Source organism: Vipera berus (genome assembly GCF_964194415.1).
Source record: "Vipera berus genome assembly, contig: HAP1_SCAFFOLD_537, whole genome shotgun sequence".
NCBI classification, from domain to species: domain Eukaryota; kingdom Metazoa; phylum Chordata; class Lepidosauria; order Squamata; family Viperidae; genus Vipera; species Vipera berus.
Genome location: NW_027673251.1, coordinates 1 through 11,493, shown reverse-complemented (window position 1 = coordinate 11,493; position 11,493 = coordinate 1). Strand labels below are relative to the sequence as shown.

The following is an 11,493-nucleotide window of genomic DNA, read 5'->3' as shown; positions in this document are numbered from 1 at the left end:
TACCCAGGCAGCTTTGCCAGAGCTGGGAGGCCTCCTCCTCGGTGTCTTCCTGGCCCATCTGCTCTCCGTCAGAACGTGAAGCTTGGACCACTGCCCTGGAGTTGTGGTGCCGTGCTGGTCATGCGCTTGTCTCCACGACAACTCGAGCTGTGTTGACTGCCCTGCTCTGCTGCCAGATGCTTCCCCGGGCCCACATGGTCTAATTAGAGGGTCCCTTCTCCTCTCTTTTCCCCCTCCTGGGGGGATGAAAGGCATCGGGGTGGCTCTTCCCCTGACGGAGGTGTGAAAGGGAAGCCGCAGCGTGGATGGCAGCAGCGGTCACGTGCTTGCACAGAGGATTAGCCCCCTTGCGGGGAAAGCCCCCCCCTTCCTTCCCTCCCTCCCTCCCTCCCTCCCTCTCTCTCTCTCTCTCTCTCTCTCTCACAGGGACGACAGTCTCTGCAGAATTTGCAGGACCTACGCCAGGTGGGGGGGCGGGGGTGGGGGGGGACTGAGATCTTTGAAGACACAGCAGGATTCCTCTGGAGTTTTGGGGGGAAGTTGGGGGGGGGGGTTGGCCCTGCTTTGGAGAGCAGAAGAAAAACAATTAGCAATGGAGAGTCTCTGAATTTGGGGGGAAATAGATAATAATAATAATAATAATAATAATAATAATAATAATAATAATAATAATAATAATAATAATAATAATAATAATAATAATAATAATAATAATAATAATAATAATAATAATAATAATATAGTAATAGTAATAGAAGAAGAAGAAATAGAATACAAATAGGAATAGGAATAGGAATAGGAATAGAATAGAATAGAATAGAATAGAATAGAATAGAATAGAATAGAATAGAATAGAATAGAATAGAATAGAATAGAATAGAATAGAATATGGAATGGAACAGCATAGAAATGAATAGAATAGAATAGAATAGAATAGAATAGAATAGAATAGAATAGAATAGAATAGAATAGAATAGAATAGAATAGAATAGAATAGAATAGAATAGAATAGAATAGAATATGGAATGGAACAGCATAGAAATGAATAGAATAGAATAGAATAGAATAGAATAGAATAGAATAGAATAGAATAGAATAGAATAGAATAGAATAGAATAGAATAGAAAGACAAGAGTTGGAAGGGACCTTAGAGGTCTTCTAGTCCAACCCACTGCTCAGGAAAGAAACCCTATAACATTTCAGACAAATGGCTGTCCAGTCTCTTAAAAACTTCCAGTGTTGGTGCATTTTTACAGCTTCTGCAGGCAGGTTGTTCCCCTGTTTAATTGTCCTCACTGTCCTCCTTAATTCCAGGTTGCTTCTCTCCTTGATGAGTTTCCATCCATTGCTTCTTGTCCTGCCTTCAGGCGCTTTGGAGAATAGCTTGACTCCCTCTTCTTTGGGGCAGTCCCTGAGAGGTTGGAACCCTGCTATCATGTCACCCCTGGTCCTTCTCTTCATTAAACTAGACGTACCCAATTCCAGCAACCATTCCTTGTATGTTTTAGCCTCCAGTCCCCTTTATCATCTTTGTTTCTCTTCTCTGTACTCTTTCTGGAATCTCAACATCTTTTTCACATCATGGTGACCAAAACTGGATGCCGTATTCCAAGTGTGGCCTTACTAAGGCATTGTAAAGTGGTATTAACACTTCACGTGATCTTGATTCCATCCCTCTGTTAATGCAGCCTAGGACTGTGTTGGCTTTTTTGGCAGCCGCAGCACACGGCTGGCTCCTATTTAAGGGATCGTCCACTAGGACTCCGAGATCCCTCTCACAGTTGCTACTGTTGAGCCAGGTGCCACCCATACTTGCTTTAGAGGGGATTTCACTGTGGGTGAGATCCTCACGCCCAGCAGAGAAAGTGGTGATCACCCAGTTGGGCATTGCAGTTGCTGCAGGCAAAAAAGGGAGAAATCCGCGTTTCAGGAGCGTGGGCTGTTTTGAAGGGTGGGTCGACTTTGATTGAAGGGTGTCAAGGCTTGATTTGGGGAACCCCTGGCTGTCCCCAAGGAGACGGGTCATCCTCAAACTGAGGCTCATTTGCAGAAGAAGAAGAAGAAAAATCCCTCTTTCCAGAGGTCAGGCAAGAACCTCTTCCTTTGGGCCAAGTAAATACAAGCTGGCATGTTCCCCCCGTGGCCTTCCATCCCTTCAAGAAATGCTGAGCTTCTCTCTGTGTAATACAGGTAGTCCTTGACTTACGACCACAATGGAGCCCGAAATTTCTGTCATTAAGTAAGACAGTTTTGCCTCATTTTATGATCTTTCTTGCCGTAGGTGTTAAGTGAATCACTGGGTTTGTTAAGTCAAGACAAACTCTTCCTAAGTGGATGTGGATAGGTAGGTAGGTAGGGAGAGAGAGAGAGAGAGAGAGACAGACAGACAGACAGACAGACAGATATAGATAGATGAGATGGATAGATAGATAGAGAGATAGAGAGACAGACAGACAGACAGATAGATATAGATAGATGAGATGGATGGATAGATAGATAGATAGATAGATAGATAGATAGATAGATAGTTGAGATAGATAGACAGATAGATATAGATAGTTTAGATAGATAGATAGATAGATAGATAGATAGATAGATAGATAGATAGATAGATAGATAGATAGATAGATAGATAGATAGATAGATGATAGATAGAGATAGAGAGAGATGAGATAGATAGAGATAGATAGTTGAGATAGATAGATGAGATAGATAGATAGATAGATAGATAGATAGATAGATAGATAGATAGATAGATAGATAGATATAGATAGATAGATAGATAGATAGATGATAGATAGAGATAGAGAGATGAGATAGATAGAGATAGATAGTTGAGATAGATAGATGAGATAGATAGATAGATAGATAGATAGATAGATAGATAGATAGATAGATAGATAGATAGATAGATAGTCAATCAGTCCAGTGGCCTCTTGAAAAAAGCACCTTTGGGTCAACCACGACCTGGAGGACAGAGAATCTCCAGGGATGCTCATCTGGATGGTGGACCCAGCTTTCCACCATCCTCCCTCCTCCTTCCAGGGCGCTGGGCAAGATGTCCATTCACACACACACCCCTCTCCCCCAATTTTCCTATCTCCAGGCAGAGCCCATCACTTTTTGCGAAGAAATATTCGTTTCCCACCGGTCAGCCACCATGCGGCAATTCCTGCAGAACGCCATCCAGCTGCAGCTTTTCAAGCAGGTACCCTGTGTTCGTCTCTGTCCGTGTGCGTGTGTGTTTGTGTGTCTGTGTGTGTGTGTGTGTGTGTTGTGTGTTAAGAACAATCGCTGTTTCGCAACGTGCTGTGAAATACGGCTGGCCACTTTGTTCCCTAATTAGTGTAATTTATGGGTCAGGATGAGGTGTTTCCTGTGGGTTTTTTTCCCCACTCCCCTCCACCAGGCAAGCTCATAAGCTATTTTTAAGAGCATTGTGTGTTCTTCCTATTCTGTCTTCCATAATAGAGGAGGTTGGTGTATTTTTCCATCTCTCTGTTTTGTCTCTCTCTCTCTCTCTGTCTCTCTCTCTGTCTCTCTGTCTCTGTCTCTGTCTCTCTCTCTCTCTCTCTGTCTCTCCTCTCTCTGTGTCTCTCCTCTCTCTGTGTCTCTCCTCTCTCTCTCTCTCTCTCTCTCTCTCTCTCTCTCTGTCTCTCTCTCTCTCTCTCTCTCTGTGTGTGTGTGTGTGTGTGTGTGTCTCCTCTCTCTGTCTCTCTCTCTCTCTCTCTGTGTCTCTCCTCTCTCTCTCTCTCTCTCTCTCTCTCTCTCTGTCTCTGTCTCTCTCTCTGTCTCTGTCTCTCTCTCTGTGTCTCTGCTCTATCTGTGTCTCTCCTCTCTCTGTGTCTCTCCTCTCTCTCTCTCTCTCTCTCTCTCTCTGTCTCTCTCTCTCTCTCTCTGTGTCTCTCCTCTCTCTCTCTCTCTCTCTCTCTCTCTCTCTCTCTCTGTCTCTGTCTCTGTCTCTCTCTCTGTCTCTGTCTCTCTCTCTGTGTCTCTGCTCTATCTGTGTCTCTCCTCTCTCTGTGTCTCTCCTCTCTCTGTCTCTCTCTCTCTCTCTGTGTCTCTCTCTCTCTCTGTGTCTCTCCTCTCTCTGTGTCTCTCCTCTCTCTGTGTCTCTCCTCTCTCTGTGTCTCTCCTCTCTCTGTGTCTCTCTCTCTCTCTCTCTCTCTCTCTCTCTCTCTCTCTCTCTCTCTCTCTCTCTCTCTCTCTCTCTCTCTCTCTCTCTCTCTCTGTCTTCACAGCAAAGGGCTTAAGATAATGGGGACCCCCATCAAAAGAACCTGCTGAGAAAAAACCCAAAAGTGTTTTTTCTTCAAAAGGCAGCTGGACTTTCACTTCTCATCCAAGAAGCTTCTTCAATTCTCACTAAAGGACTGAAGAAGTCAGAACTGGATGAGGCACGAAATGCCTTCAAGGACAGTCGGAACTGAAGAAGCTTCTTGGATGAGCAGCGAAACACCTTCAAAGACAGTCGGAACGGAAGAAGCTTCTCGGATGAGAAGTGAAACATCTTCAAGGACAGTCAGAACTGAGGAAGCTTCTTGGATGAGAAGCGAAATGTCCTCAAGGGAAAACTAAAGTCCAGTTGCCTTTTGAAAAAGCACCTTTGGGACCACCATGACCGGGATGACTGAGAACCTCCAGAGATATCTGCTGTGGAGAAGATCTTAGATTAGCCTAGAAGACATTCTCCTGGAAAAGGAGGCCAAGCATCAGAAGATAATGCTTTTTTTCCCCCCTTTCTCTCTCCTGAAGTTCATTGATGGTCGTCTTGATCTTCTCAACTCTGGAGAAGGCTTCAGTGACGTCTTTGAGGAAGAGATCAGCCTGGGGGAATATGCCGGTGAGGAGAATTAGAATTAGAACAGCAGAGTTGGAAGGGACCTTGTGGGTCATCTACTCCAACCCCTCCCTGCCCAAGCAGGAGACCGTCCACCATTTCTGACAGATGGCTGTCCTGTCTCTTCTTGAAAGCCTCCAGTGAGGAAGCTCCCACAACTTCTGAAGGCAATCTGTTCCGTTGGTTGATTGTTCTCACTGTCAGAAAATTCCTCCTTATTTCTAGGTTGAATCTCTCCTTGATCAGTTTCCATCCGTTATTCCTTGTCTGGCCTTCGGGTGCTTTGGAAAATAGGTTGTCCCCCTCCTCTCTGTGAGACCCCCTCAAATATTGGAACACGGCTATCATGTCTCACAGAATAGAGTAGAGTAGAGTAGAGCAGAGCAGAGCAGAGCAGAGCAGAATAGAATATGGAATAGAATAGAATGGAATGGAATGGAATGGAATGGAATGGAATATAGAGAATAGAATAGAAAAGAGAATGGAATAGAATATAGAATGGAATAGAGTACAACGGAATAGAAGAGAAGAGAGAGAAGAGAAGAGAAAAGAGAAGAGAATATTTAGAGAAGCAAGTTCAGGAGGCCTTTGTATCTTTCTCCCGAATTGTTTTAAGGTGGTTGTTTTAAGGTGTTAACTGGTGGCAGAACTGGATGTGGTGGGTTGTGTTTGGATAAACGCTGGGAGACAGAAGGACCCAAACCAGATCTCACTGAATTTCTTCTTTTGTGACAGGGAGTGACAACCTTTATCACCAGTGGCTGTCAACTGTCAGGGTGAGTATCCCTTGAAAGCTTCCACCGATGCTTCCTCCATCTCTTTCTTGTCCTTCCTCCTCCATCCTTCACGAGCTGCTACAATCTTTTTGCCAGAGAGAATTCTGGCACAATTCTGCCCCCAAACTGGACATCTCCCCAAGATTCAAGGCAGCGCTTCTGCTTCAGAAGCACTGGATCGGCAGATGTGTTGTGCCCCTTGATAAAGATTTCTGAATATCACACCCATCTTAGAATCCTGGAGGGTTGGCATATCGAATCTTCTCTTTCCATATTCAGGGAAGGTCATAAATGGGCAGAATCCAAATTATTTTCTTCCAGAGCCCCAAACTTTGTTTCAAACCACCATATATATATATATATATTGAACAGTGAAGAATGAGGGCTGAGCATCCTTGATTATTAAGGAGGCGAAAAGCCGTAAAAATCAGCTCTGGAACACACTGCTTGGCTTCTCTGACATTCTTAAAGAGTGACAGAGTTTCAAGGATTGGGCCGAAAGAAAGGAAGGCTTTGATGTGAAAGAGAGGGGGGGAGGGAGAGGGAGGGAAGAAGGAAGGAAGGAGGGAAGGAAGGAAGAAGACGGAGAAAAGGAAGGAAGGAAATAACAGTAACAGTAATCATATAACAAAGTTGGAAGGGACCTTGGAGGTCTTCACATCCAACCTCCTGCTCAAACAGGAGACCCTATACCATTCGGGACCAGAAAGAAAGAAGGAGAGAGAGAGAGAGAGAGAGAAGGAAGGAAGGAAGGAAGGAAGGAAGGAAGGAAGGAAGGAAGGAAAGGAAGGGAGTGAGGGAGAAAGAAAAAAAAGAGAGAAGGGGGGAGAGGAAGTCAGTATCTCAACCATAGAGCCATTTATGTTAAGATGTTTTGCAATTGTATTTGTTAATTTTCAATGACTGGCAAATATATAAGAAAATTAATTGTTGCTTTAAACGAATAGTTCCCCCTGTCCAGCGTACTGTCTGCCTCTGTGTGTGTGTGTGTGTGTGTGTGTGTGTGTGTGTGTGCACATGTGCACACACGCACGCGCACACGCACACATCTGTGCATGCAGGGGAGGGACAGTCCTTTCTTTTATGCATGCTAAATTTTATTTAACAAAATAAGGCATTGCCCAGCTCAAGACAGCTTGCCCTGCCAAATAAATAAAGCAAAACTGGGCTGCTTCAGTATTCCAGCTGAGAGGTCAGAATCTTGCAGATTCTTTTGGAGGTAACATCAGGATGTGAGGTTGCTTTCTCCTCTCATTTACAGACTGGTTTAAGAGAGAGAGAGATAAAGAGAGAGAGAGAGAGAGAGAGAGAAGAAGAAAGAGAGAGAGAGAGAGAGAGAAAGAAAGAAAGAGAAAGAGAGAAAGAGAAAGAAAGAAAGAGAAAAAGAGAGAGAGGAGAGAGAAAAGAGAGCCAGAGAAAGAGTGAGAGAAAGAAAGAGAGAGAAAGAGAAAAAGAAAGAGTGCAAGAGAGAGAGAGAAAGAAAGAGAAAGAAAAAGGAAGAGAGAGAGAAAGAAAGAGAAAGAGAGACAGAGAAAGGAAGAAAGAGAAAAAGAAAAGAGAGAGAAAGTGAGTGAGAGAGAGAGAGAGAGAGATAGAGAGAGAGAGAAACGGATGGGGCTTTGCTTGTTTGTTCGGACTGGTTGGTGGCATGCCATGGCCCGGTACTGGTCCACAGACCAGGGGTTGGGACCCCTGCAATATGGGACTGCCTGCATGGTGAATTCCAGCTATTGAACTGAAAATGAAGGAAAAACTATCCGACTTTCAGCTCAAAAATATTTCCACCCTGTTCCTTCTTAATAATAGGCAACCTCGGCTCTTTTATGACTCATGGACTTCAACTCCCAGAATTCCTGAGCCAGCCACGCTGAGGGAAAAGGGAGAGGTTTCCAAGCTGAGCCGTGCTGGCTCAGGAATTCTGGGAGTTGAAGTCCACGAGTCATAAAAGAGCCAAGGTGGCCTACCCCTGGCCTAGGCCTAGGCCGCTTTATGACTCTTGGACTTCAACTCCCAGAATTCCTGAGCCAGCCACGCTGAGGGAAAAGGGAGAGGTTTCAAAGCTGAGCCGTGCTGGCTCAGGAATTCTGGGAGTTGAAGTCCACGAGTCACGAAGGGGCCATGGTTCCACCATGCTGGCTGAGGAATTCTGGGAGTTGAAGTCCAATAGTCATAATAGAGCCAAGGTTCCCTATGAGACCTTGGTCACTGAAAGAGGTCTGCCGTAGTGAACGAGGATTCATTTGCCCCCACATTTATAGTTTTGCCCTGGATGTATTAAAAAAAATCCCCCCTCCCCCTCAGCTCCATTCCTGTATGATCCTGATGCTTCTTTTTCCTTTGTCCGCTTAGAAGGGAAGCGGCGCCATTTTAAACACGGTGAAGACCAAGGCAAATCCTGCCATGAAGACTGTCTACAAATTTGTAAGTCCCCAGAGCGAAAACAAATCAAGCTTATTGCAGTCCAAGACCAGAGGAAATTTTTAAAAAAAATACTCCGTGCATTTCCAGTTAAAAATTCTAAAATAAAATAATAAATAACAGTTTTTTTTAAAAAAAAATCTATATTAAAATCGCAATTTGGCATCCGGTCTGTCGGTTACACAGGGCCTGACTATACTATAGTCTCGGTCCTTACACTGTGAGGCCCGTAGCCGTTAAATGCTAAAATGCAAAAAAAAAAAAAAGTAATACAAAAGGGTTTGCGGCATTAGTTGTATAAAATAGCTATAAAGAAGAAATAGGGGAGACATAATAGCGGTATTCCAGTATTTGAGGGGCTGCCACAAAGAAGAGGGGGTCAAACTATTCTCCAAAGCCCCAGAGGGCAAGACGAGAAACAACGGTTGGAAACTGATCAAAGAGAGAAGCAACCTGGAATTAAGGAGAAACTTCCTGACAGTGAGGACAATCAACCAGTGGAACAGCTTGCCACCAGAAGTTGTGGCCGCTCCATCACTGGAGGTTTTTAAGAAGAGACTGGACAGTCACTTGTTTGAGATGGTATAGGTTCTCCTGCTTGAGGAAGGGGCTGGACTAGAAGACCTCCAAGGTCCCATCCAGCTCTATTCTATTCTATTCTATTCTATTCTATTCTATTCTATTCTATTCTATTCTATTCTATTCTATTCTATTCTATTCTATTCTATTCCATATTCCATATTCCATATTCTTTATTCCATATTCTATTCTATTCTATTCTATTCTATTCTATTCTATTCTATTCTATTCTATTCTATTCTTTATTCCATATTCCATATTCCATATTCCATATTCTTTATTCCATATTCTATTCTATTCTATTCTATTCTATTCTATTCTATTCTATTCTATTCTATTCTATTCTATTCTATTCTATTCTATTCTATTCTATTCTATTCTATTCTATTCCATATTCCATATTCCATATTCTTTATTCCATATTCTATTCTATTCTATTCTATTCTATTCTATTCTATTCTATTCTATTCTATTCTATTCTATTCTATTCTATTCTATTCTATTCTTTATTCCATATTCCATATTCCATATTCCATATTCCATATTCTTTATTCCATATTCTATTCTATTCTATTCTATTCTATTCTATTCTATTCTATTCTATTCTATTCTATTCTATTCTATTCTATTCTATTCTATTCTATTCTATTCTATTCTATTCTATTCTATTCTATTCTATTCTATTCTTCCATTCCATTATTTATTCCCTATTCTGTTGTGTTCTGTTCTATTCTATTCTAACTCTAATTCTAATTCTAGAGCAGGAATCATGCTTAGTTCCTTGTCTCTCAGCCCTGAGCTTCTTCTGCTCTCCTTCCTCACTTGGTGCAGTCAAAACTTTGATGAAAAAGGCTCCTTGGACACCACCCAATTTCTGCACGGCTGGTTCTCTAGGTGGGACCCAGGGTGAACTGAGAGGTCCCAGAATTGGTATCTCCTGCTTGGACTGAGCTGCAGAGTGTCTGTTTTAACGGCAGGCTAGGCAGACGTAGAAGTTGGAAACTTACTCAAGTCCCTTGCAGAGACCGCGCAGCAGAGATAAAAAATAATTAGGGGATAAAATAAGAATCCTCACTTTAAAACCAGGATATTCTCCACCAACAAAATCTCTCCCTCTCATTAAAGATTGTTTTTTTAACCTCTTGGTCTCCTTATTTGTTTTTATGCCCATTATGTCTTCCCCGTGATGGTCCATTCTCCACCTCCCACTCCTATTCTCGGTAATCAGAGAAGGTGGACCTGGGTGGGCTGCAAAACCCCTTGTCTGGGGGAGCCAAATAGGGATTTCTCTCTTAAACTAACAACCCTCTTTCTCCCCCCCCCTCCTTTTTTTCATGCAGGCAAAAGATCATGCAAAAATGGGAATAAAGGAGGTGAAAAATCGCTTGAAGCAAAAGGTACTTGAAGTATGTATTTAGAAAAAATAAGAAAGAAAGACAGAAGAAATGCTTGGCCCGGGAGGAAAAAAAAAAGAAAGAAAAAGAAAAAAGGCATTACGTGATCAATAGAGAGCTGTTTGGTGCTGTGTTGTTAACGCACTTCAAAATACATTACCAGCTGTCCCGGATTTTTCCCACTGTTATAAATATTCACAGACAAAAAGCAAATACATTAAGGTCTGACGTGGAATGGCTGTTCCTTCGCTCCCCCCAAATGGGACACGGCCAAAAGAATGGAGACAGCCCACTTCGGGCCTCTGAGGGTGCCCTCAAAATCCTCTTTCCTCCTTCCTCCCCTGTGAGCAAGTGCAAATTGTGTGGTTGCGGTATGCTGGTGGCCTGGCGCCAAAAGAAGCACGCAGCTCCAGATGAAACGTGTGCCCGTTCTTGGCACTTTCTGGTGCACGCTGATCTGACAGCCCAAGTGGGTTTTTTTGGGGGGTGGGTGGGTGTGCATTTTATAATTCAGAAAGCTTTGTTCTCACCTGAAAGTAGGGGATCAACCCCGAGAAGATAATGTCTTCCATCAGGTTGGTTTCGATAGGGTGAAAAAGGAGAAAAGCAGAAGATGGGGATCAAAGGAAAGCAAGGAAGTGAAGAAGGTTTGCTGAAGTTTCATGTCCAGCAAGGGAACCATTTTGAACACTTGTTAAAGCAGTTACGGAAAACTCTCTTCTAGATTAGACCACGGAAAGGCATTGAGTGGGCCAGAACGTTTGAAGGAAGCTTCCAAGAAAAAGCATCTAAATGGACTTTCAGCTGCTCTTCTTCAACCCTTTGTTTTCCTTCACATTCCTGTTTTCTGCTGTATCTCTGTGGAGATTCTCAGTGATCCACGTCATGGTTGTCCCAAAGGTGCTTTTTCCAAGAGGCAACTGGACTTTCTATTTTTTCTCTGAAGACGTTTCACTTCTCATCCAAGAAGCTTCCTCCTCCTGCTCTTTCATCCTGTCAAAGCCAACTTGATGAAGACATGTTCTTGGACCTTGAGATCTTCCCCAGATCTTCTCCAGGAACAACCTTCTTTTTTTCTAGGACCCCCTTCAAGTTCAAGCTAGTGACATCTCCGTTGTCAACCAGTTCCCGCTTCTCTTCCGCAGATACATCTCCTGATTGTAACCCTTAATCACAGGTTTCCATTTTATAAGTGGAATTCAACCCGCGGGAAAGAGAGGGAGAATAAGCAATGAGCTTCTTCCCCCTCCTCGCTCCGAGACTGGCTGGTGTTCCTCCATCTTCTGGCTGACTAATTTGAGGATCTAACCTCACTGCCACTCTCTATTGCTTAGCATTAACACGAAGGGAAAAAAAACACGTTAGGAGAACAGCTAATCTTATATTTCACCTTTGAGGTTCCAGTTGCCAAATCGGACTGACGGCGGCAGGAGAAATTTTAAAATGCACCAAAGATAGGAAAGGCTGTTTTCTTTAACTGCGCGCA

General features: G+C 43.3%; 1 protein-coding gene across 1 annotated transcript; it reads left to right on the top strand.

Moving 5' to 3' along the window:
* The first annotated feature begins 2,879 nt into the window (after positions 1-2,879).
* Positions 2,880-10,872, top strand: LOC308679428 (DENN domain-containing protein 1A-like). Its single transcript, XM_081347037.1, has 5 exons — positions 2,880-3,208; positions 4,756-4,843; positions 5,576-5,616; positions 7,966-8,037; positions 9,954-10,872. Exons 1-5 carry the CDS (start codon positions 3,059-3,061, stop codon positions 10,029-10,031), a joined length of 429 nt encoding a protein of 142 aa, XP_081203163.1. The 5' UTR covers positions 2,880-3,058; the 3' UTR covers positions 10,032-10,872.
* The last annotated feature ends 621 nt before the right edge of the window (positions 10,873-11,493 follow it).

Bases quoted from the DNA above. Each gene is read 5' to 3' on its own strand.
- LOC308679428 (XM_081347037.1), top strand. From the start codon at position 3,059: ATGTCCATTCACACACACACCCCTCTCCCCCAATTTTCCTATCTCCAG. The intron at 5,617-7,965 runs GTGAGTATCCCT...TTGTCCGCTTAG, and splicing joins AGTGGCTGTCAACTGTCAGG to AAGGGAAGCGGCGCCATTTT. The intron at 8,038-9,953 runs GTAAGTCCCCAG...TTTTTCATGCAG, and splicing joins TGAAGACTGTCTACAAATTT to GCAAAAGATCATGCAAAAAT.